General features: G+C 37.9%; 2 protein-coding genes and 1 long non-coding RNA gene across 4 annotated transcripts; 1 reads left to right on the top strand and 2 right to left on the bottom strand.

The window, feature by feature from the left end:
- Positions 1 to 9,445: 9,445 nt before the first annotated feature.
- LOC126585769 (uncharacterized) lies at positions 9,446 to 11,802 on the top strand. Its single transcript, XR_007610645.1, has 4 exons — positions 9,446 to 9,640; positions 9,724 to 10,055; positions 10,609 to 10,667; positions 11,612 to 11,802. It is a non-coding gene; the product is annotated as an uncharacterized LOC126585769 (long non-coding RNA).
- Positions 11,803 to 12,069: 267 nt separating this feature from the next.
- Positions 12,070 to 14,660, bottom strand: LOC126585766 (putative UDP-glucose glucosyltransferase). The gene is made up of 2 exons (XM_050250275.1): positions 13,880 to 14,660; positions 12,070 to 13,180 (listed from the first exon to the last, which is right to left on the bottom strand). Exons 1-2 carry the CDS (start codon positions 14,471 to 14,473, stop codon positions 12,353 to 12,355), a joined length of 1,422 nt encoding a protein of 473 aa, XP_050106232.1. The 5' UTR covers positions 14,474 to 14,660; the 3' UTR covers positions 12,070 to 12,352.
- A 5,558-nt stretch (positions 14,661 to 20,218) lies between these two features.
- LOC126585767 (triacylglycerol lipase 1) lies at positions 20,219 to 24,713 on the bottom strand. 2 transcript variants are annotated; one of them, XM_050250277.1, is made up of 10 exons: positions 24,365 to 24,713; positions 24,124 to 24,234; positions 23,307 to 23,447; positions 22,683 to 22,793; positions 22,458 to 22,601; positions 22,339 to 22,379; positions 22,154 to 22,230; positions 21,317 to 21,412; positions 20,866 to 21,209; positions 20,219 to 20,734 (listed from the first exon to the last, which is right to left on the bottom strand). In XM_050250277.1, exons 1-9 carry the CDS (start codon positions 24,551 to 24,553, stop codon positions 20,887 to 20,889), a joined length of 1,233 nt encoding a protein of 410 aa, XP_050106234.1. In that variant the 5' UTR covers positions 24,554 to 24,713; the 3' UTR covers positions 20,219 to 20,734; positions 20,866 to 20,886. The 2 variants fall into 2 exon arrangements, with proteins under 2 accessions (XP_050106234.1, XP_050106233.1); XM_050250276.1 differs by lacking the exon at positions 20,219 to 20,734 and having other exon boundaries at positions 20,754 to 21,209.
- Positions 24,714 to 27,155: the final 2,442 nt, after the last annotated feature.

Consider the following 27,155-nt stretch of genomic DNA (forward strand, 5'->3'; position numbering starts at 1 on the left):
CTTACTCATTTCCGTTTAATCTCAAATCTCCACCTTTCACGGTGTGCGATCCATTAGGTTCCTTTTAGCGAGGCAGTGGGCGATTAAAACCATTTACATCGATTGTGAATTGAAACTATTTTCAATTCTCCCTTTAGTGATTATACACGTTTAGGGCTTCCACAAACCATGAGTGACACCTAGCAGCATATCATGGTTACCCAAGCTAATCAGAAGAGGTTAGAGAACCTATTCAGTTCGAGATTACAAATGCAATACGGTCCTTCTCTAATCTAATACTCTTGACCACATTGTTTGGTTTGATAGTTTATTTTCTCATGTCTACTATCCAATGTGTGTCTTGTGCTTATATGATTACCTTGAATGTGATTAGGAACGCATTCCCAAATCTCATTCATACTCTGGCCAGAGATTCAAATCATATCAGAGAGTATTCTCCTTCAAACGGTTTGAAGGTTAGAGATCCCTTGTTGCGCATTCACTTGTCTCCATAGCTAAGCGGCTTGACCCCAACGATGCCGTGGACACCCTCCTGGTGGGATGACTTTGACATAATCAAAGATCAAGGTCTTAACCACAAGACAACTATGATGCCTCAGGTCAAAGGACTACTTTGCATTATCCCAACCATGAGTTCTCATGTGACATGGAATATGAGAACTCTTCGTTGATCGCGTTCAGTGAACTCATTCTCTATTGAGCACCTACCGTACTTGTCTTGATGTCACACACACCAATGACTAGAGACTAATCACTCTCCCTGAGAGAAGACATAGTACGTACCGATCTTGACGGACTGTCAATGCCCAATTGGCAATCCTATGATCAGGAACGTTTAGGATGTGTCTACGAAAGAATGGTCTCAAGAATCTAACTTCATTAGATTACATTCTCCCAATCACAAATTCCTTGGACTTTATTGTTTAAGCATATAACATTTATATGAGACGGCTCAAACAATAATTTATGCCCTTTATATGTTAAACTAGATTAGTTTAACATGTGAAATGTCCGTAAAGTATCATCACATGATTGGCTTTAGGGCACATTTCCAACAGGTGAGGGAGTCCATTTTATAGAATAAGGGCTCGTTCCTCAATACATGAATAATGGGTGCTCTCTAATGAAAGTGAGGGAGTCCCTTTTATAGAATAATGGCTCGCTCCTCAATACATAAGCGATAGGCTACAGTTGATGTTCACGGCGAGGCGGTTGCTCAGCAGACGGCGATGTTCTCTAATGATGGTGGGGAGTCCCTTTTATAGAATAAGGGCTCGTTCCTCAATACATAAGTGATGGGCTAAGAGCGATGCTTGCAGCGAGGCGGTTGCTCAGCAAGCGGCGATGCTCTCTAATGATGGTGAGGGAGTCCCTTTTATAGAATAAGGGTTCGTTCCTCAATACATAAGTGATGGGTTATGAGTGATGTTCACGACGAGGCGGTTGCTCAGCTGGCGGCGATGCTCTCTAATGATGGTGAGGGAGTCTTTTTTATAGAATAAGGGCTCGCTCCTCAATACATAAGTGATGGGTGCTCTCTAATGAAAGTAAGAGAATCCCTTTTATAGAATAAGGGTTCGCTCCTCAATACATAAATAATGGGTGCTCTATATATGGTACACTATAAATAATGGGCTAAGTCCCCCAAGTATTTTTCATGAGGCCCAGTTACGGAAGCCGAATATATGGTACATAGTGTAGTCCCCCAAGTCTTCAGTCAATAGATTATGTTGGCTAGAGACTTCAAATTGAATCCATGTATGGGCCGAAGTGGCGGTTGTTCGGAGGCGGTATTTGTATACCCTGCACTGAAGCTTTGTAGGTGAAGCTTTGCAAGTGAAGCTTTGAAGCTTTTCCTTTTGTAAATGAAGCTTTTGAAGCTGGAGCTTTTGAAGCTGGAGCTCTCTAAATGAAGCTATCGAAGCTGATTGACATGAGTGATGCTCATGAATGTTGACATGAATGATGGTCATGAATGTTTATGTATGATTGACATGAGTGATGCTCATGAATGTTTATGTATGATTGACATGAGTGATGATCATGTATAATTTTGGAGTACTGGACGTACTTTTGATCACCTGGTTGGTGATAATAGCGGCAGGCTGCCGAATAATTTTGGAGTACTAGATGTATTTTTGATCACCTAGTGGGTGATAATAGCGGTAGGCTGCCGAATAATTTTGGAGTACTGGATGTACTTTTGATCACCTGGTTGGTGATAATAGCGGCAGGCTGCCGAATAATTTTGGAGTACTGGACGCACTTTTGATCACCTAGTGGGTGATAATAGCGGCAGGCTGCCGAATAATTTTGGAGTACTGGATGTACTTTTGATCACCTGGTTGGTGATAATAGCGGTAGGCTGCCGAATAATTTTGGAATACTGGACGTACTTTTGATCACCTGGTTAGTGATAATAGCGGTAGGTTGCCAAATAATTTTGGAGTACTGGACATACTTTTGATCACCTGGTTAATGATAATAGCGGCAGGCTGCCGAATAATTTTGGAGTACTGGCCGTACTTTTGCTCACCTGGTTGGTGATAATAGCGGCAGGCTGCAGAATAATTTTGGAGTACTGGATATACTTTTGATTACCTGATTGGTGATAAGCAAGTGGGTGTCCGGTCAGACAAGAGATCATCATGAGCACGTGGCTCACCAGTCTATAAGTTGGTAGACTTCTTTAATCAGCAACAATGTTGATCAATGGATCTAGTTGCTCAATAATTCCTGACAATAAATGACAGTATAAGTATGACCGTATAATGAATAAATCAAATTGACAAAGTTTGTCAAGGCAAAAATATTGTACTGTGTGCCTTCTGTGAATAAATGATTTATTCTGTTGTGTGATAAATGACATGTTGCATAAATCAACAATATATTAGGTATTGCCTAAATGTGTGTGTATATATATATAATCATGAATAAATGATTTATTCAGTTGTTTGATAAATGACATGCTGCATAAATGAATAATATATTAGGTATTGCCTAAATATGTAGGTTATTAGAATATATATATATAGACACACACATGGCAGACAATTTTTTTTTTAAGTGGCAGGTAACATGACACGTTGATCAACATGAGTTTTTAATAATACTGAAGGATTTAGTAAATGGTAGGCAATATGAATAATAATAATAATAGTAATAAGAAGAGAATCTTATAAAAATAATAATAAACTAGTAAAATAATAAAAAAGAAGAAGAATCTTATCTTGTTCCTGGCTTTTTTTTTCAGAAAATGGGCAGGTTCATGATGAAAGTTGTTTCAGAGGACGGCAAGCTCCACATTATGTTCCCGTGGCTTTTTTAGAAAAGTGGGAAGATAACATGCACTCCTTCATGATGAAAGTTTTATCGTTCTCAGAAGTTGATGGCATCTTCTGATGGCTTGTCTTTACCGCACCCATTTTTTCCTGTACATGCCAATTTTTAATGACCTGGGTTTAGGAACACCATCGACAACATCAAAGCCTTTGAGTATGAGCGTATCGGGAAGTTCATCCACAAACATGTGCAGCCTGGTCAGATTTACAGGTTGCTCTTCCGCCCATGAAGAAATCAATAAGAAAATGGCCTTTCTCCGTAGGGGCTTTGAACAAAGATAAGAGATGCAGTTGATGGAACCAAAGACATATCAATGGTAGCTCTACATGCTGGCATGAAGGGATACTGCAATGCAATATTAGTGTAGTTCCTATATTGGTAAATCGAGGTCGCCGAGATCTTCTTCCCTCTGGAAGTGTAGTACTCGTGGGTCAGGTGACCACCAGAGGGAAGGTCCAATCCCATGATGCGGTCATGGGGCTTGAGGATGGCAGTGTGCGTGACTGGAGCCCATGGCTTCATAGGGTCGTGGTTGGTCAAGACATTACTGGAAGAGGGCTACACCCGCATCCATGCCTCCATCTTCCCTGCCTCTGATCCTTCCCACCTCTTCTCCCCCTCCCGGCGCCGACCGCCACACTATCACGGTCTTTAAGGCTGACCTTCTCGACGCCGACACAGTCGCCAAGGAGCAAACATGGAAGGAGGAAGAGAGAGATAGGTTGAAACAAAAAAAAACACGTGGTACGCTTCCTCCAGCTGAGAAACGCAGTCCTGAGTCACCGGATCGGAAAGCTCGGTATTGAACAACGCCAAGAGGCGGGAGAGCTCGACAATATTGATAAAAAGGCTCGGAATATTTTAGCTGCAAAATCACACATCGGGCTGCAACTCGACAATCTCTGCGAAATCAGAATCTGAAATGGGATCCTCCAGATTTCTTGGTCGAAGCCTGACAACAACCCTCACTCTTCCGGCCTCTTGTTGATACTCAGGGTTAGAGTGAGGAGTTCTCAAACTGGGTGTGACGGAGCGCCATGAACTGGAAGAAGCGGACTGTGTGTGGTGGCTGTTGGCTTGCAAAGGCGACGTCGTTTATCGTTTACCTTGAAGTCCAAATTCCAGTCACCCTGCTTATACTTCCACCTACTCTGGTGCCACCGCCGTCACCAGCCTGTTTCAGTTACAGAATTGGCTTTTCATTCATATAAAGACTGAAACTCACCCTCATACTAGCTCTTCTTGACATGTTAGAGAGAGAAAGAGAGAAATGTGGCCATGATGGCTTTGTGTTTGTGGGGGTTTTCTGGAAAAGCCCAATGAGGGAGGTTCTGGGTTTCAACAGATTCACGGTGGTGTGTGGTGAGGTCTCACGATGGTGAGATGAAAAAATGAAAGAGAACCGACATAGCTTTTTGTGTCGATTCCCACAGACGGCGCCAAATGTTGATGCAGAAAACCGGAAGGTCTTGGAACAACGTAAATCCGACCGTGAATCTGCAAGAAAGTAAAGAACACAAGATGTATCGTGGTTCACCCCAATGTTTGGGCTACGTCCACACTGATGTTGATTGTATTTCTCTGTAACTATATGTATAGATTACAAGTGTGAGGGGGAGTCCCCCAGAGAAAGAGTGTGTTGTTGTGTTTGTGAGGGTATTGCCCTCTGTTGGATTCACAGAGTCTGATTTGTGAAAGGGGGAGGAGTCCCCTTTTATAGAATAAAGGGCTCCTCATTTTACATAATTATGGGCTGGGTAATGAGGCCCAAATGTTGAGGCCTAATGTGTCAATGGTCTGAGGCCCCATATGTGTGGTACCAACAGTGGGTTTAAAGGAAAATACCACATAACCTTAGTTGCGATCTTTTTTCTCGAGCTATCATCTGTATTGGTAATTTTATATCTTAATTCACCACAAACCAAGCACACAGTCAACTCCAAAGTATCTTTCCAATAGATCATGCAATCATTGGGACATGCATCAATTTTCACATACGTCAGACCTAAGTCATTTATAAGTTTTTTTGCCTTATAACAGGATTCAGGCAAACAATCCCCTTCAGGCAACATTCTTTTAATTAACTCCAGTAAAGTGGTGAAGATCTCGTCTGGCATTCCTGCTAAACACTTGATCTGATACAGTCTTACAACTGCTTCCACTTTCTTAAACTCTTTACATCCTGGCCACAAATCTTGATCTGCCTCTTCAAGCAACCTAAAAAAAGTCTCCACCTCTTCTGGACATCTTTCCCCAATAGGGGGTTCAGTAGACGACCCAACACCTTCTTCTATTAATGGTTGGACAAATACATCATTAAGAAAATCATGTATACCAGCCACCTCATCTCCTGTTTCTTCTTCTCTGATTGCCACATTTTGCTCTCCAATGTTTTTCTCACCATGATGTCACCACCAAGTGTTTTTATAATCTTTATCCATATCATACAATATGAGATGTTCAACAACAGTGTTCCTAAAAAAAGTATATCGATTACAACATCTTTTGCAAAGACATCTAAACTTATTAGGGCCAACACCATTTGCAACTGCTTGGTCCAAAAACAAATTAATTCCAGTTGTATAAGTTGTTCGAGCTATCGTCAACCAATTCCTGTCCATGGTTTACCACTTTACGAGGGCAAAATATTACGTTGACACTAAGATGCCTACAATCTTTCAATCCCTATCATGTAGGCATAACTATTAGAATTTTCCATTTCTATCTTTCAACCTTCGAACTCTATCACGATTGCAATCTTTTAATTTACAACACCTATAATAGTAAAAACAAATTAAAATAACAACAAAAAGTTATCAAAATTATGCTCATCTAATCCATTCTAGTAAATAACAACCAAAAGTTATCAAAGTTATCAAAGTTATCAAAGTTATCAAAATAACAACAAAAACAAATTAAAATAACAATTAGAGTGCAAAACAAATTAATTTAACATAATATATTCTTATATTACTAAATATTATAAGTTTATTATATTTAATATGTCAATTTCACATAAATGCTTATAAATATTATTCATTTCCATTTTCTCATAACAATTCAAGTGACAAAATTAATTAATTCAACTAAATATTTATTAATTTAACAAAAATAGTAGAAATTTATCTACGTACTTAAATTAGAACTTTTAAATAAATAAACTTGTGTATTATACAATTTAAAAATTAAAGAATTTAGTGATAGAAACCTGAATTATGGAAGAATTATGTCGTCGATAAAATCCTTATGTACTCAACCAACTCAAATAAATTCCCTACAAAAATAAATTGTAAATAAAAATTAAACATAAGTGGAGAAAATAAAAATATTAGAAGCAAGAAAAACTTACTGTTGTGAAGAAAGAACAAATGAAGTAGGAAGAACAAATAAGAAAGGTGCAAGAGAGAAAACACAGGGATGGTTTGAAATTGGAAGAACGAATAAGAAAAATGCAAGAGAGGAAGAAGAAAACACGGGGGAAAGTATATAAAGGCCATTATTATATCGCTTACAACCGACATCGGGTTTTAAAATATTTAAAAAAACTAAAATCTATGTCGCTCAGAATCGACGCATGCTTTAAAATATTTAAAAACAATAAGGACAAGTTTGTGTGGCGTCGAAATAAGGACAAGTTTGTGTCGGTTCAAACCGACATGAGCCTAACATGTCAGTGCACTTGGATGTGGCGTCGAAATAAGGAAACTTTTGCAACACTAACTGAAAAAGCTCTTCCAGTCGTTTCCCCCTACACTGATACTTGATGTCGCTTAAAAGTGACACCAGTATTTAAAGTTATTAAAATGTATGTTTACGTCGGTTTAAAAGCGACACCAGTATTTAAAAATATTAAAATGTATGTTTACGTCGGTTTAGTATTTTATGACGCTTATAAGTGACAGTAAATCCGACGTCATGTTTAGTTAGTATCGCAACTGTCTTATCCGCCACTATATTAGATTAAATCGACACCACCCACTGACACTATAAGACCATTTTGTAGTAGTGTTAAATGCATTTAGAGCTCATAAACCTGCACCCCGGTGTTAGTGCTCTCGCCCGAGGACAGGGCCTAGCCTTCACGTGATCGTTCACCTCCCGCACCACACACTCACCTTGGATTCAAGGTAGGTGCCAACCTGTCGTATAGACCACATTAGGTGGTTTCGACTCATAGATAACTTGCGATACTTCACACAGCCTTCACGTGATCGTAGCACTTGAGCGTAATTATTTACACCCAGCTTGTCGTACAGACCACTAGAGGTGGTTCCGACTCGTGTGCAGGGATATGTGATGAGCTATGGATTAAGTCGTACATGTCACAATAGGTGGATCTGGTTGACATATTACTTCTAGAGATTTATTTCACCTGGTTTACTTATTTTATTATATTGAGATATTTGGCATGGCATACATCTGGATATTCTTTTCCGATTATGGTTTCGATATAGGTATGTATTATACTTTTTGGGAAATTATACAAGTTTTACGATTTTAGTAGCAAGTTTCTGTATCGACGAGAATTCGAAGCACTTCCCTGTATTGGTGGCTTCCTGTGATGGTATAATCATTATCTTACCTTACTGTACTTTTCTTATGCTCTGTATCACGTGTGAATGGGTCCATACCTGCTCACCGAGCACTCGTGTGTTTAGGCACTTTTAGGTTAAAATTTGTTCGTAGTTTACACATTATCACACTTTATGGCTTCGTCACCTTTCAGGTGTCGGCCAACACGACTCGATTCGGAGTCCTAGTGGACATTCCGGGTCGGGGTGTGTCACACAAAATAGTCACTTTTCTCCTACAATTCTTCCAATTATTTCTACCATCTTCCGGTGAATAGCTTGCAGTCATGAGGTAACTTGGGTGATATTTAATTTGAATTATGCTTTTATATATATTGCATAGTTTAGATTGTTTTCGAACTCTCAAATAAAAATCATTCTATGGATTAATATGGTTATGAGTTTGTAGTGTTTGTATTGCAATTTAATGAATTCCTTTTATGTTTTGATTTGAATTGATGTGTTTATATCATTAGTTTAAGGTAATTCTATAATTGGGTTTTCTGGGGTTTTACCCTAGTGGTATTTAATTTCGTTTCATTCGATTCCTCTTCGTAATTTAGTGCAATGGATTATAAGAACAAATCATTGGTTCTTGGTTTTCTTTTTAAACTATGTTGTAAAATCCTTTTGAAATCGATAGTTCGTTTTTTAACTGATCTAATTTTGATAAGGAAACCATTCATGTCAAGAATCTGCGCCTGATACACATCCTATTTTTGATAGACTTTCACAATTCCAAATTGTATGAAATTTGGTCATGTTGTAATATAGAATATATTGTATACACAGCTGGTATTTTTTTTCACCTTTTTTTGGACAAGAAATGAATTTATGGTAAAATGTTAAAAGTGAAACCATGTTGCTAGAATTCTGCAGACATAATATGTTTGTGATATTTTTTTGATATACCTATGTAATTCCTAAATTCATGAACTAATTATATTGAACTAAGTCATGTAATTCCTAAATTCCTATTTTATATTGATTCGATTTGTGATATTCATGATCTTAATGTCTTATTGTGATTTCAGAATATGTCTTACAAAAGAGAGATAAATTCTTGTAGGCAAGGAGAGAGCAGCGCAACACAAGGGAGAAGAAGAAAAGAAAGGAGAAGGAGAAAGAGAAGGCACGGACCCGTTTAATGGGGTTTTGCACAACAAAAATGTTTGTTAGGCAAAATTAAGAATGTCGTCGAGTAAAAAAAAGTGTCGATGGGTTTTTATTTTACAAGTCATTGTGAACCTTTTCTCAACGGCTAGTACATGTTGCCCGATGAAATGGTTCATCGGGAGAAGTTCCATAAGCCGACGAACTAGAATTTCGTCGGGCAAAATGACACAATGTGTCATAGCCCGTCCCAAAGTTTTACACTCGTGATGGTGAATTGACGGAAATGTCCCTAATACTGACTAAGGTATAAGTTTTACGTTCGTTATATCTAAGCTCCTAAAATTTGGTAATTAGAGTGGAGACTTAGACTTAAATTTTATGATGGAATTTTGTGATTTGGGGTTGGGTAGGACCACATACCTCAAATCCTTCCCTCTTTCCCGTACCCTGTCTCTCTCTCCTCCCTCACAATCTCTCATTCTCCGTCTCTCTCCCTCTCCTTCGAACTCACACGGACCACCACAAAACCACCCTAAATCTATACCAACGACGAATCTAAGACCACCATTGGAACCCTGAAGACTTCACGATCACGATGGTATCCATTTCAGGTAAGTTTTGCTTCGGAAAACCCTAGTTTCAAAGTTGCCGTGAATGTGTACTGTTCATGATCTTTTAAATGGTTACGTTTTAGGCTAAAACAAGATCACAGCGAGCTTTAGAAAGTCCCAAGGAAGCTCGGAGTGCTTCGTTGGAAGTTTTTGGACGTAAGAACACGGAGATCGACAAGTTCAAGTTTGGCCGGAGCTTTCGAGGCTTTTTGCGGCGAATCCCGGCGAGTTAGGAGTCAAGGTAGGTATCAATCTCTTCGTCTCGTCAAGTACTACAACTTTCCTTTTTGTTTCACTCAATTGCGTTGAGTATTGAAGAAGTTATACTCATTTGAATCTTACCCAGTTTCCGGCGACCTCCGAGGCTTTCGAGGAAGTTTCCGGCCAAACAACGGCGAACTAGGTGTAGTGCAAGGTACCATTATCTTTTTCTCTTCAAGGGCTACAACTTTCGTTTTTGAATCACTTGATTTCGTTGATAAATGACAAAGTTATGGCAATTTGAAAAACTGTCCAGAAAACGGCCGCCGGAAAAACCAGTCCGGCGACCCAAGGAAGAAGAAGGTGCGCGTGGACCCGTGCCTTCTTTGGCGCGTGGGGGCGCGTTCTACAGTAAAAAATTATTTTAAAAATATGTCGACGTCCGTGACGTCGAGTAGATCACTGTGGTATATTTATATACCCAATTTGAACACCGTATGAGAAAGTTATTAAGGATTGTTGGTTAGGTGTTCGAATAACATTTTATAGTTTTCGCATTAGGTGAAAATGTGAATTGATGATCCGACCGTTGGATGGTAATGAAATTTTAGGATGTTATCCTAGAGATATATTGTGGACCTCTGGAAGTTATGGATTTAAAATCTGAGAGGCAGATCTTCCGGATCGATCTACGTAGTGACGTATTTTATATAAGTTATATGTTCTATCGAAATGAATTTTGAGGCTGGATTTGATTACTGTTCTAGGCGGCGATCGTCATGACGCCTTGATGTGTGGTGCTGGGGAGTTGTAGGGCGAACTCCAGGTGAGTGGGCAGTTTTGTTTTCCGTATACATATATACTTGCCGTTTTCCCAGAAATTGAAAATGCATGAAATTATGCTTTAAATGAAAATGTATAAAAGTATATGAGATATATTAGTTGAAATGCCATGCATAGAAGTATGTGAAAAGTATATAGAATTATATGAAAAACGTGAATTGAAACGCTATGCATGAAAGTATATGAAAAGTATATAGAAATGTGAATTGAAATGCCATGCATGAAATGATATATGATGCATATATGTGAAATGGTGCGGTGGACGCACAGGTGAGTATCAGGTGAGTATTATTACTGTTATGATGATGTTGAGATATATTGAGTTCATAACCTGCACCATGGTATTAGTGCTTATAGTATTCACCGCATCGCACGCTCGCCTTGGATCCAAGTAGATGTTGTCGTACAGACCACAGGAGATGGTTCCGACAGGCCAGTCGTACAGACCTTTAGAGAGGTTCCGACTGGTGGGTGACCTTAGATTATGTGCACAGATGATTGATGAAAAAAGCACTAGAGCATAATATTAACCATTAAGTCGTACAGACTACATTAGGTGGTTCCGACTTATGTGTAGTGTAGAGCCGTACAGGTCACAGTTGGTGACTCCGGCTGAATGAGATATTGAGCTTTAGATTCAGCCGTACAGGGCCATTGTAGGGCCTCCGGTTGATTATTTTCTTCCACCTGATTTATGTTGATGCATTCATACTATACTGTTGATTTTAGACATGGCATGGCATATTTGTAATGAATAATGTTGAGATAGTTAATTGAAGTCTTGAGAATATATTTATATATTGATATTTTACATTTCTGGGAAGAGTATACAGGTTTTACAGTGAGGGGTTAGAATTATTTTTGGCGAAATGTTTTTGAAAAGCTTGGTTTTACTGACCCACTCAATTTTGTTTTTCGCCCCTCCAGGTTCTTGATAGCAGAGTTTTGGTGGCCACGAGGAATTCAACGGTGTTCTGACAGAATGGACAAAATTAGGTCTCACCTTTGGGTGTTTCATCTTAGAAATGGTATATTTAAAGCTTCCGTACTGTGTAAATGGTTACGTCACTCTCACGTGACGGCCAGCATGCCCTCCTTCGGGACGGGGTGTGTCACAATGCGCGCCAATTTTTCCTTTTGGCGCCAAAACATTGCCCAACAAAACATATTTTGCCCTACGAAATATTTTCATCGCACAAAGTCTTTGACAAAATCCTAAACGTCGACCAAGTTTGCCGAACCAAAGTTTTTTTTGTCGAGCAAACTTTTATCGTGCAACTGGTAATTTATAGTAGTGAATAACCCCAAAATATCAATAACATTTTGCAGCAAATTCTTCCTTATAAAGTTAGAAAGATAAAGGGCGAGGGAAACACACACATGAATGTCACAGCTTAATCATACATATATCACTCAAACAAAGTACATCATTGAACTTAAATTCATATTTTTAGGGGTGTGATATCCACACACTCTTTTTTACTTCTCTTACACTCTTTTAATTTTCGGTCGTCGGATCGGATGAATTAAAGAATATCAAATGACAGAAATTAACAATGGGTGTGAGAGAAGTAAAAATGGGTGTCTGGATAGCACACCTCTATTTTATTTGATTAATTGGCTTCCTATTGAAATAAGCAGTGCGATATAATCAACGAACAAGTTATTCTAGGCAACATACGTGATCTTGCTAATCTCGTCTATAAAATCTTCAAGACTCCGGTCAGAGGAGCCACCCTCAGCCACCGCTTCCTCTGCCGCCTTCTTCCATTTCAAAGCGTTTTGCTTCAGTTCGTTCGCCTTCTCTCCCACGGTTGCCTCCAACAAACACTTCGCAACCTCGTCTCTCGTGATCAATCTATTTTCAGCTCTTCCACGACACAATCTGAGCCCCACACCAAACACATCCACCAAGAACTTTGAATTGGTGACTTGGTCGCCCCATTGAGGAAATGTCACAAGTGGCACGCCGGAAGTTAGTGCTTCGACTGAAGAGTTCCAGCCACAGTGAGTAAGAAAACATGCAACCGATGGGTGAGCTAGAACTTGCTCTTGTGGACTCCACTGCACCACTTTTCCCTTGTCACCAACTTTTTCCAAAAACCCATCTGGCAAAACATGTTTTTCCGATCCGAATGCTTTGCCAGGTGGCTTCATAGCCCATAAAAACGAGACCCCAGAACTCAGTAGGCCATGAGCAATCTCGTCAACTTGCTCTTGCTTTAAGTGCACGATGCTACCAAAAGATACGTACACGGCAGATGTTGGGGGCTTTGAGTCAAGCCACTCAAAGCAATCATCGGCTTTCATTAAGTCACCTCCGATGCTTGTTTTTGGAGCTTTAGGGTTTTTGAATAAGGGGCCAACGGGCTTCACTATGCACACCTGGGACATGTGCTCAATTATTTCTGGCTCCAACTCCTGGAATGTGTCCATCAACACATAGAGTGATTTGGATAACTTCTTGAACTGTCCTAATATTGCCCTCCCCAAAACCTGAAACAAATTAATTAGTCAATAATGTCATAATTAGGGTTAATTTATTTTTTAACGGTGGAGGTTTGTATTCGAACATAAAATGTCTTCCAGCAAACTAATTAGAGAGAAACACCAATATAAAGTACTGTTATATCCCTAATATGGGCTTTTTTTTTAACAAATGATATTATCTACACTAAGGAAAGGGGGTGAGCAGCTAGCAATAGTATGGTTCAAATTCATCTTTGGTGAGAATCGAACCTAAAACCTCTCACTTATAAGTTAAGAAAAATATCACTAGACCGTAGTACTAAGTGACCCTAATATGTTTGTTAAGTTTTAATTACCAATTAATGCCACAGTTTTAAACCTTTACTTACTAAAAAGTAATACGAAGCCTTCTCCAAATGTGAAACCAAAAGTGTTGTAATCTTATTATTATTTTGATGGTTGTTATTAGTACTTCAAAAAATTATTTTGCCGTCTTTTCTTGTTTATTTTTTCTCTAATATTTATACAAACAGACATATCCGGAGTGCAAAATGAGTTTTTTGAATACATCGCCCATGATTTTTCTTTCGGATGAAAAATGGATTCGCACAGAATTTCTTTCTATTTCTTTTTTTCTTTATTATTATTATTTTTTTATTATAAAGAAATACAACTAGACCAATAATTATAGCGGGATGACTTTTTTGGTAAGTATACGTTATTCACCTGAAATGGATCAGAAGGGAGTAAGAAGCTGGGAATCTCATCATGCTTCAGAACAGGCATACCAGGAAGCTGGATATCGATAATCGGCTCAGCCTCTGTCGGAAACGGCACCATCTTGTTGTGGCAATGGTAATAGGCCGAGAACACAGCACAAGACTGAATCCAAAGCGTGGCACGAGGGATCCCATGCTCGGTGGCAACATCACAAACCCAAGGAATGAACGGATTGTTCACCAGGCATGAAACTGGACGACCTTCATTGGCATGTCGTTTGATCATCTGTGTTACCAGATCCTTGCCCACAAGTTCAAGCAGAGGCATATATTCTTCCAACTTCGAGAATTTCGGATCATCTTCCGCTAGCCCGTCGTCAAAAAACTCAAACCTGATGAAACCATTGCCGACTGGTGTAGGTTGGTCACTGATGCCATCGTTGGCCTTTCTCATCTCTTTGCCATAGTTTTCTGTGGTGGAGAAACTTACCAACATGCCCTTTGAAGCTAGGCGTTTGCCTAATCTGAGCATAGGGTTTATGTGTCCTTGTGCTGGAAAACACACAAGAAAAATATGAGGGAGAGGAGTTTGAGATCCCATATTTTGCTCTCTTCTAATTCACTTTTCCCACTCAAACAAAGTTCTTGTTAAGTTTGTGTATTACTATTGAGAAGACAAATATGTTGTGCGAGTATACTGAGAGGGAGAGATTGACGACAGATTAAACGACAATGATCCACAGTACATACATACACACACATACACAAAGTGGACTTGTTGTGTATATACAGCAGCCTTGTCGTATATTACTCTTATCATTACGTATTTATTTTGGGTGGTTGTGTTCTATCCGCGTAATGCGCTTCCCAACGTTACATATATATTAAGGGTTTTTTTTATCATAATGGTCCCTGAAATTGACTCATCCAATTAAGATGGTCTCTGAAATTGAAAATCGATCAATATAGTTCCTGAAATTGGATGTCGCAAATCAATGTAGTCATTCAGTCACAACTCTGTTAAAAATTCTGTTATGTGCTAATATGACACATAATTGGATTCCACAATATAACAAAATATTGCCAATGTGGATTAAAAGTATTTAAATAATAATTAAAAAACTATTTTATATAATTAAAAATAAAATAAAAAGAGAAAAAGAAGAAGAAGATGGCTGTTCATCATCTCCTTCCCACCAATCAATAAGCCATACGAGTTCCAGCCACAACAATTCTGCCACCAGTCTGTTGATCCTTCTGTATGTATTCTTAGACAGTGGCCGAATAAGAATGAAGCAAATCGCCTGAAAAAACAAACCAAGTAAGCTAAATCCACTAAAACCTCAAAAGAAAAATTGTAGCATAGACACACAGACACATGTGCTCAAATGTATGTATGTATATGTACATATGTATGTATATATATGTACACACATACAACTAATATGCTAACAGAACAGAAACAGAAAATCGAAGCAAACGCATCGCAAATTTGTAGTCAGTTTTGGATAATAGAATTGAGCTCAATGCTTTCGACGGCATATAGGATTAAAAAAAAAAGTTTGATGGTTCGTTTCTTTTCCGAAACGTTCTCCACAATCAAACAAAGCTTGCAGGTCACAATAGAAAGTAGAAACAAAACCTAGTTTCAGAGGCAAGCTGACAGGCATACCTTACCCAAACAACCCACTTGAGAAACAAAAAACCCATAAAACTAAAACGAAAAGAAGCAAAACCCACAAAACTGACAGGCAAGATGACGTTTCAAGGCGAGGAGAATGGTGGGTCGCTGGGTAGGAGGGGAAGAAGTTGATGAACTTCTTCTTTTTCTCTTTTTTTTTTTGTTTTTATTATATAAAATAGTTTTTTAATTATTATTTAAATACTTTTTTAATTATTATTTAAATACTTTTAATCCACATGGCAATATTATATTATATTGTGGAACCCAATTATGTGCTACATCAACACATAACAGAATTTTTAACGGAGTTGTTACGAAAGGACTACATTGATGTGCGACACCCAATTTCAAGAACTACATTGATCGATTTTCAATTTCAGAGACCAGATTAGATGTGTCAATTTCAAGGAACATTTGTAATAAAAACCCTATATGTTAATGAACACCCACTACCTTGGCACTCATTAACGTGTAGTTGCGTGCTACAGAAAATAATGGTTGCCATTCACAACGGACCTACCATTCTGATAGGTTGCCAAGAAAGACCATATTGGTACCAAGTTTGCAAAAGATACTGCCGACATTATAAGAATATGGATATGTTGCTTTAATTTTGATAGAGGATGAGCCGTTGTACACGAATATGCTGGAGAATTCATACATACATATATCGTATATGTATTTATATATACATGTGTGTGTGTTTATGGGGGGAGGTAGGGTTTACATTAGGGGTGGGCACGATTTGGTTCGGTACGATTTTGAGTGAAACCAAAGCTAAAAATTTTTACGGTTTGGTGCGGTACGGTTTTGAAGCCAAAACCGAAATGAAACCAAACCGTTTGATTTGGTTCGGTGCGGTTTCAAACAGTTTCGGTTCGGTTTTAAAAAAATAATTTAAAATTTAAAATTTACACTTATCTATGCATAAAACGGTCTTCTTTTCTCATGATACATTAATTAATGAACTTGTAGCAAAATTACAGAATACTTGCACCAAACTACGGTAAGAATATAAGAAGAAGAACAACATTTTTTAAGATTATACGAAGTTGTTATAAGAAAAGAGAAGACCTTAAAAGTGGCAATGGCCAAACATTCATTTTTTAACAAGAATTCATGGCAGTTTGCCCCCTTCCCAACTTCAATGTGAGAGATTTCAAAGTTCTAGAGGTTTTCATAGAGAAAAGTGAAAGTGATTGCACTCTCTCTCTCCCTCTCTTAATAAACAAATCAGCAATGTATTGACACTGATATAATTAAGCATTTTGTACCAATACAAATTGAGGTTCCCACTTCCTCTTATTGTATTAATACATTTTGTATCAATACAAACCCTCTCTATGTCTCTCCAAAAAGCTGATGTATTGATAATAGTTAAGCATTTTGTATCCTAGGGGTGGAAAGGGATGACATTTTAGTGTGGTTGAGTCCATACTAAATGTATGGACTCTAACAAACAACCAATTAAAATATGACATTTAATTTTAGGTGCGGTTTTGGTTTCGGTACGATTTTTAAAAGCCAAAACCAAAACCAAACCGTTTCACTACATTGCAGTTCGGTTTCAAAATCGCAAAACCGAACCGTTCGGTGCAGTCCAATTTAGTTCGTGTTTTGATTTCGGTTTTCGGTTCCAAATGCCCACCCCTAATTTACGTGGTAGTGTTAATATATCATAAGTTAGTAATTGGTATATCCTCGTAATGAAATCCATAAAATGATAAAGATAGATGATTCCCATTTCCCACCGTGCCGGAGTGGTACGTGGCGGCATATATGGAAGTTTAGTTTAGGTGGTGGTGGGTGTTGTAAACTAACAAGTTTTGGACTATATCAAAATATATTTTTTAAAGATTTTGTTTTCACTTCTGAATAAGTATTGTTAGGTTAATTGTCAACTTGAAACTAATGTTGTGAGAAATGCCACATCATTTCGGACCCAAATCTGATCGGTCTTTCCATATAGTAATTTAGGAAAATATGTGCGGATCTTTACTACATGAAGAGGAAAAAGAAAATCCAGGGTTTTGCTCAACCAATGAGAAAAGAAAAAAAAAAAGCTATGATTAGAAATGGTATACTAATCTTAGATTAATCACTTTTTTGATTAAATTTATAAATCATGTGATGTGTTATCAATAAGAATAAACAAGTTAACAAATTTAATTAATAATCAAATTATCAACTGTCACATTATATGATTTATAAAATATAATTTAAATAGTTGATTATTTTAGCATTACTCGTTGAAGTTTGATTCAACGAAGAAAAAAAGACAATGAAAGAACCAACTTTTGTTACATATAAGATATTTTGATTACTTAATTATGGACCATGTGGTTTTGATAGGATGCTAACTAGGATGATGTGTCAGCACTATCGAATGTGTTAATTGGTTAGTTGGTTATAGTAAGAGATAAGGTTGTTAGTCAGTTTCTTAGTAGCTAAGTCGGCCTAGTTACTATATGAGGAAATTGTAAAAAGGATAGAGGGTTGTTGAATGAAAAGTACATTGTAGTATTACATTGTATCAATGCATCGAGCAAGACATGAAGTTAGGTCCTATCAGGTTTGATGAATAGAATGGGAGATGTGACAAACGAATGTCGTGCTATAGAGAGAGTTTGAGGTTTATGGTTACTGTTGGGACACATGATTCGTTGTTGGTTTGTTTGACTATTCTAGATAGTGTCACCTATTACAGTTACGTATAATCATTTTTCATATAAAACAGTTCATGACCTCTTAGTTCGGATTCCTCTTAATCGATTCGATCTTTGATTTGCCCGCAATTATTGCAAGTTCGTCAGGCTTTCTTGGTTGACTGATTCTTAAAACCTAAGGCATAGCAAGAGCAACAAACCATTTTTAAGTTCAATATTATTTCTAAAAATTATTTTATATGAACACACATAAGACATACAATTACATGTTTAGTGACATAGATCAAAATAAAGTTGGGATTCTACCGTGAATTGAATTGAAAATTTAAATAGAAAACTAACTTACTTATAAGCACATATAAGGTCTAAGATTCCTCCTCTCATCAATGTAGAAATTCATTTTCAACATGTTCTCTTAAGTGTGGCGAATTTTCAAACCAAACACATGAACAACACAAGTAAGGTAATATGGAATACGTGTGGCCGTTAGGTTTCATACGTAAGGCAACCTACTCTAATACCATTAAAAAGTTGGGGTTCCCAATTAATAATATGGGGGGTAGCCAACTTATGTATATGCCCATGCAATGTCTCTCATTTCATAATGTGAGATTCATTTTCAACAAGATCTAGACAAATAGTAGACAATTATAGTTATATATGTTGAGTAACCCTAGCCTTCTACATACGAATAATCTCACGCATAATGAGGCGAGAATGGTCCAAATGCAAGTAACCCTAGCATTCTTCATACAACAAATCTCATGCATAATGAGGCAATAATCGTCCAAATATTCTTCATACAACAAATCTCAGGCATAATGAGGTGAGTAGTAATTCATCCACGTGGCATTTTGTAGCTAGCTACTGCGTGCACACAAAAAGTGTTATAGAGAATCAACCGCATTCATGAACCTGAGCCATAAGTACAACCCGAATAAAGAGGATTTGGATCCTCTCCTAAGTAGGGGGTCTGAATCCTGATCCAACGGTCTGTGTTATTGGGTCAGGAGGATTCGGACCCGCTGCTTAGGAGAGGATCCAAATCCATAAATAAACTTGTAGGTGATGAAAGGTGTCCGAGTTTGAAAAGTCAATAATGCAGGAAATAATCTGGGCTAGCACAATAGTTTTGACAAATTCTAACCGTTGATGTACCGTGGGCCTAACATCCGTAAATTATTAGAAGAGAGAGACTTGGCTAAGGAATTTTTTATTCACATAATTTTATTAAATATGATTTATAATATGAACAATTTTAAATATAAATATAAATTTTGTGAATCGATCATGCAGTGAATGAGGACCCAAGTTAATTCTTTTATAGAATTCACCCACCCGCATTGTCAACTAGCAGTAGAATTAGCCAATCATCAATCCATTACACTGGCAGAGCCAAGTATAAGGCTCCCCTAGGCTATAGCCAAAAGGAGAGTTTTAACTCTTAAGCTTAAAAATATTAATTTTTTGAGCTATTTTGTAATTTTAAATTGTCATATTCCTCTTAACAAATGAAAATTGTATCCTAAAGCTGCTTTTATAAAAAATAAGAGTTAATAAATGTTAAATAAACGCATCCCTTTAACCAATATTATAATTTAATAGTAATATACTAAAATTCCATACAACAAATGGTTACTTATTTCATTCTTGAAAGTTTGGAAGACTGAAGCCTAGAAAACATAGTATAAATTTCTTGCTTCAAATTATTACCTTCAAGCCACTCAGTACTACGGTCTAGTGGTATTCTTCTTCACTTGAAAGTGAGTGGTCTTAAGTTCGAATTTCATAGATGGTGAATTTGATACCAAATTAGGCAACAAATTGTGTGACTTAACCGAACTCTCCCTCTTCTTAGTGTAAGAATATCAATGTATTAAAAAAATTTAAATAAAAAACAATTATTACCTTCAAATTAATATCGACGTACTAAAAAAATAATAAAATTATTAACTTCAAATTAACTATCATATAACTTCATGTAAGCAACAAAAGATAAAAAATTTGATTTCGTAATAATTAGTCAACTTTAATTTGGTTTCTTTATTTATTTTTAACAAACGATATTATTTATACTAAAGGAAGAGATGTGTTTACCCCCACAATGGGCTAGCAATAATATGGTTCAAATTCACCTTTGGTGAAAATCAAATCTATGACCTCTCACTTACAAGTGAAGAAAAATACTACTAGACCGTACTACTAAGTGACAACTTTAATATGGTAATTAAACGAGAAAACTAAGATAGTAAAGCCAAGTTTTCTTTTCGACAAAAAAATAGCCAAAGTTTTTTTCTTTTCGACAAAAAAAAAGCCAAGTTTTCTTTTTCGAAAGTATCAAGTTTGCAATCTTTAAGTTGAGTACAAGGATACAAGTACCAACAGTGGACCGAGAACATATGCCATCCATGCGAATGTCCTCCGTTTCCGGTTGGAGCCACCAGTCCGACGTTGCCATTGCACTTGCAGAAGTCCATCTTGAAGTGAGAAATTATCTCCTCTTCTCCCTTGTCTGCTTAATAGACAAACAATAAAGATAAACCTAATAAGATACAGGACACATTTTTCTACATGGATAATGTTACATACAATATATACACATCAACACTTCTACTGCAGTACATGGGTAAACACATTGATTACATGTTGCAGAAAGCAGTCGCGTTAAGAACTACTAGATTTTCCCCATGACCTAAAGAACCTAATCACGGGGTCATGGAGGTCTTCTTTGGCTTTAACGCTCACAATGAAGTCGATATGACCATAATTCTCGAGATAAAGCAACTCCGGAGTGGACTGCAATTCCTTGAGAGTGTGATGGAAATCTGTCATATCCGCTAAATCATCATTGCCCCCACAAGCCATCAACAGTGGCAATGATTCGGGTATGAGACTAAGATCAAATGCAGGGGGTTTCAACTGACCATACAACCTCAAATTTTTTAACAGGCCATAGTCGTATTGTGAAAAAGTTCCCTTACGGATCACTGCCCAACACAAAATGCAATAATCAGTGTACGAAAATAATAAAGAATGAGAGAGGGGGTGTGGGGCAAAAGGATATTTATGCAAGCACAAGCGGTATAGAGCTTACTCTGGAAGAGATGGTGCAAGTTCTTTGCGGATGTTGGGTGTGGTTCATAATCAAGATACAAGTCCACACGTGAGTTATTAAAGCAACAATTCTTCCCTGAAAATGTTACCAAAACGCATTAGCAACCCTTCTTCCCCAGATATTATCAGATAAGCTTTTCATGTACAAATTTAGTAATAAATACAGAATGAGATGAAAACATTTTCACAGTAATATACAAGAATGTTTGGCACCACAATCATAAGGCTGTCTCGAATGCTTTCCGAAAGGCCAAAAGCGCTTACAGATCAAAGCATTTCTGTCAGTGTTTGGAAGAAATAACTATTAGTGTTTCTGGATTCTAAAAGCACTTTTTGGGCTTTCTGGAGAAGTGCCTACCAGGTGCCTCTTTGAGAACTACTTCCAAGTGCTTTGACAGGAAGCAGTTAAGACTTTTAATAAAAAAAAATTTGTTGCGCTTCTGCTAACACACTTATGAGCAAAAGTATTTCCTATAGAAGCTTTCCCAAACGGGTCCTTAATAATACACTGCCAAAGTGCTTCCTCAAAATTTAATCATGTCTACTTTTGTTTTGTTTTTTTTATAACCTGTACTCCACCTTTAATATTAATTCATACTTTGTGAATTATTATCATTAGGACATTCCTCCAATAGACAAATACAGTCACATAAACAATATAATAAAGAATACAATATGTTTCCTCCAAGGTTCCAAACTTTTGAACGTGGACACTGCACAATGCATATAATAGATGCAAAAGCACATGCATGTGCCCGTACACACACAGATGGAGGGAGGGAAGAACCGAAGAAGTAGTATATATATGAAGTCGAACCTGTTATGGAAGTTAGCAAGTCGTTGCAGTCAACATGGCCATCACATATTGAATCCAAAAGGTTGACTCCCCATTCACTGCATATAATGTACAGAAGATGACAAGATTAATACTAATAACCTCATAACATTTGAGCAAAAAGAATATTAGCGGAAAAAAAAAAGGTGGACAGTGTGCAACAAAACCTTCTAAAGTTAAGTTGATGGATGCCCATAGCAAGAATCATCTGAAAAAAATGAACATATGTATCAATTTTATTACAATAGCCATTCATGCACTATACTTTGAAGCAGATAATGAGTACCTGATCAACATGCATGTTGACCATTCTAAGTGCAAATTTAGATGTGATATGCTTCAAGTATGATATTGGACAGAAAAGAGCAGCAGCTTCAACCAGTTCTGCGATATCCGGCTGGGTGAGAGCAGCTAAAGACATAATTGTTCCCTGACAATATGAATAAATTGAGTTAACACCAAAGGTAGCAGCAAGGCAAGGAAGTTTGAAGTAGATGAAGAGATGTAAGACCTGTGAATGTCCAACAACAAAGACTTTGGAGCTTCTTGTTGAATATATGTAGCGGATCATTTCTGATAGATCAAATAGAGCCAATTCCTGCCAACTCCAATCCCAAAATTCCTACAATAAAGAATAAATCCATGTATTGTCAGATTCCAGATAAGCAAACTATGAATTGCTGAACATGAACATTCCTTTTTCTACTAACTTTCAAGTAGGTTCACATTACCAATCCCCCATATGAAGCTATGTTGAGTGTATTAAGACGAGTTCTCGAAATAAAAAACCTAAATACAGATGTCTTTTATCAAGGCAAACAGGTAGCACAAAATACTGATATCCTAGCAAAGGGAGCCTATCGTTGAGTGTAATTTTCTTTAATCTGTTTTAGCTATTCCTCTTTCTAACTCAGTATTGTCATCTATCAAAGCATGAAACTGTGAGGAAGGAACAATGAGGTTGTTTTTCATATGTGATTATGTTTTTCCTTCAGAATATCAGGGGGGCAATCCAGACTTTCAACATAGAACGAGTTTGATCAGCAGCCGATTGGAAACCACCAATAACTGGAGCCACACCTTATCGCTGAATGAAAGACAAAAAAATTGTGAGACGAATAGAAGCTATATAAACCTTATCCTCCTCTGATAAAGATACGTGTCCATGACTCCAACGTGTTCCACGCACACTCCCTACCCATACATCAAAACCTTCATCTGCAAGGACAAAGCCCAGCGATTCTTCTGGAGAATTTAAGAACCATGCATCACCTGCCTGTTTGAAATTCAAAACTAGGTAGTATTAGCATAAGATCAAGAAAGGCGGTAACCAAGTTCAATTGAGTTTGAAGCACATTAGATCCTCATTTAAAATGTATACCATGGAGTTCATTTCTTTACCACATTCGTTCATTTCAAGAAATAAAATTTCAACGGAAACTAAAAACTTGAGATGAGGGAGCACCAAAAAGTGACCATACGGTCAAATTTTGAAATAATCAACTTAGTGGATCAATATGTTCAGATGTCTGCTGAAAAAAAATTGGAAGAAACTATAAAAGTTAGGCGTTTCACCAATTTAGGCATCCAGGGAATCAGTAATACTCACGAATCAGTTATGAGGATTATCTCAGCAATCCTTCACATCTCAAACCAAATGGAAAATGCACTAACAAACATGACTTATACTAATTCAGATAAAGAGTCCAGCAGATGCGGCTCCAAATCACCCGTTTTTTCTACACTTCTAGATCGTGTTTAATGAACATATGTTAGATCTACATGTAAGGAAGTCATGCAATTACCAATCATATAAAAAAATCATGGGTTTATTCCCCTTTTATTGCACAAGTGATTGTATCAACAGTCTCACATAATAGTCACTAAAAGTGTAAATTCAATGTCAAATTTTGCATTTGTTAAACTGTAGTTAGGAAATTTCAGAACTTCACCATGAAGAGCCCATGCTGAAGCAGCACAGGAGGACCCTGCTGTGTTCTCAAATCCCCGCTTCGCGACGACACGCGTTGAAGACCCAGTAAGTACCCATCTTTCGTTTGAATCTGAGAAAAAAAACCAGAAGCAATGAATTTTAACAATCTGGGTACTCAAAGTTACACACTTTAATCACAAATTTAACAATTAAAGATACAAAGTGGGCAATATTTAGTGAAATAGTGGTATAGCACTCACCGTGAGCTCGGAGCAAGAGTAACCAGACGGCTCAATGAGCTGCGCACAGAGAGACTGCGGCGGTGAACGACGGCGACCGATTCTGTAAAATTCGGTCGAGTTTTGGGCGATTTCTGCTGCGATTTCGGAGGTCAAGAGGCCGATAAGGAAAGCTACAACAACCACCGCAACTGCCGACGACCTCTCCATCGCTTTGTAGGTCAGTGATTGATTGAGTGGGGGGGAAGGGAGTGATCGGAACAGGGTTGCATGGCATTCATATGAATCATATCCAGTTTTTCTATGGGGGTTTGAGGTGTGTGATTTACGCGTGCTTTGGTGGAGTGATGCTAACTAGGGGTGGAATTTTTCCCGAAAATCCCGAACCGTCCCGATCCCGTCCCGAAATTAGCCCGAAAAATTCCCGAACCGAATTTCCCGAAACCGATCCCGACCCGAAAGTTTCGGTTTGGGATTCGGCCACAGCTTTGAAAGCTTTCGGGAATCCCGAACCGAACCGAATATTATATATATATATATTTATTTATTTATTTTTAATTTTTAATTAGAAATTACTTGAACCGTTGGATTTGTTAAAATCTAATCCAACCGTCCATAGTTAGGTCATTTGTTTGTTAGGTTATCAGACTCTCTCAGTCGCTCTCGCTCTCTCACCTCACTGGCTCACTCACACACACTCTCACACTCTCACAGTCACTCTCACAGTCCCCCCGCTCCACTCCTCCGTCGAATCCACGCCGCTCCTCATCGTCCATCACGCCATTGACTCACGCCGCTCCACTCCTCCGTCGAATCCATGCCGGTCCTCGTCGTCCATTGACTCACGCCGCTCCACTCCTCCGTCGAATCCATGCCGGTCCTCGTCGTCCATTGACTCACGCCGCTTCTCCTAATATCCCAATTTGTATCAAATACGCCTGCTTAGTTTGACCAATGTTCTGTGTATGCATTCCAGGCACTTCCAACCATTAAAAAGGAAATTATTGAAGTATTGGATATACTGCTAAGGTGGTTTGTTTTACAATTTTGTAAATCGAACACAACATGCCTGTTAAAGGTATGGTCTATTTATTTTCGTTCAGTCTTCTTTCCTTGCTTTTTAAGTGCTACGGTTTTCTAGGTGTGTTATCCTAACCACATATGTTCTGATTTACAGGTGTTGTAATTTCTTCCAGAACTTTTTGATACATTTAGGGATGAGGCATACATGTTGACTGAATCAGAAGCAGCCATATTTTTTCCATGCTTGATAGAGAAGGTTTCTATTTTAATTGCCAGACTTTGGCAGCAAATATTTTTCTCTTGTAATGTGTTTACTTTACCTATGTGCAAGCCGGTTGCTGTAAGCCATCAGATGATTGTGGATTTACTTACGAAAGCCCCATCTCCTGGACCAGCAACGTTAATACTACCGTTTCCTCCAACCCTGACTGCAGTGCGTGGCAGAATGATGAGAAGGTTCTGTGCTTCAACTGTCAGTCGTGCAAGGCTGGACTGCTGGACAACATAAAAAGTAATTGGAAGAAGACGGCGATTGTCAACATTGTCTTCCTCATCTTCCTGATTGTGGTGTATTCAGTTGGATGCTGCGCGTTTAGGAACAGCAGGAGGGACAATGAATATTGGAAATAGTAAGCGACGCTGAGGTTCCATCTTATAAAAGCCCAACATTTTGGGCTTCAAGGCCCAATCCCGAAGTTTCCCGAAAATCCCGAAACACTTTCGGGAATCCCGAATTTCGGGATCCCAATAGTTTTGGTTCGGTTTCGGGATATAAAATCCCATCCCGAAATGTTTTGGTTTGGGAATTGGGTTCGGGGTTTCGGTTCGGGATCCCGACCCGAACCAGCCCTGATGCTAACAACCAACTCTCCACCAGTGGTCGGTCCTGGTGGGTTGAAATTGACCCGGATGCGTTTGATTTCTGCCTAATCGAAACTCGAACTTGCAATTTTGAAGAATGGGCTTAAGATTAAAAGGTAGGTTTTATTATTGTTCTTTTTCTTTCTATTTTTGAGTTTTTCTCGCAAATGGTTCTCAAAATTGGCAAAAACTCATGGTTTTGGTCTCTCATTTTCAAAATCGATAATTGTCGTCACTAAGTTTCAATTCGCACATTTGTGGTACTTGTATAATTAATTCGTCAATTTATACGATAAAAACACACATGACGCATACGTGACTATTTAATTAAGTGTTTTTTGTCGAATCACGTCATCAACTAATTTTTGATAAAAAAAGATAACTTTTCATTAAAGAAGGTAAACGAGGTTCAACAATAGGAGTTGGGAAAGAACTTCGGTCAAATCTCCATAACAGAGGGAACCTAACTACTACAATCTTGAAATAATAAATCTGCAATAATATTGGGAGGTTCCTCAAACCAATAGAAAAGTCTACCAACATGAAGAGCGTAGCGGGCAAGACAGTGGACAACGGCATTGGCTTGGCGACGAACATAAGTAAAGTTAGCTTTAGTGACATTCAACAGCAAAGATTGGTGTCCCCCACTATATTTCCAACGAGGGAGAGGTTAGTGGAGACATCACTTAGAGCTATGACAATCTAAAGCAAATTGCTCTCAAAATATATGTGACGATAAACCTTCGTCGTTGTCAAAACCAAGCCTTCCTAGTTCCCTCATTGCAAGAGCCTTCACATTAAGCGTTCGAAGTATGCCTAAAGCCACTCATTTGATGTAATAGCTTTTGGAATACTTATTTTGTTAAACTCTTATTTAGTTTAATGGAAAGACAATGTTTATTGTTAATCACTATTTAATGTATTATGG

This window comes from Malus sylvestris, chromosome 10 (assembly GCF_916048215.2).
Source record: "Malus sylvestris chromosome 10, drMalSylv7.2, whole genome shotgun sequence".
Classification (NCBI taxonomy): Eukaryota; Viridiplantae; Streptophyta; class Magnoliopsida; order Rosales; family Rosaceae; genus Malus; species Malus sylvestris.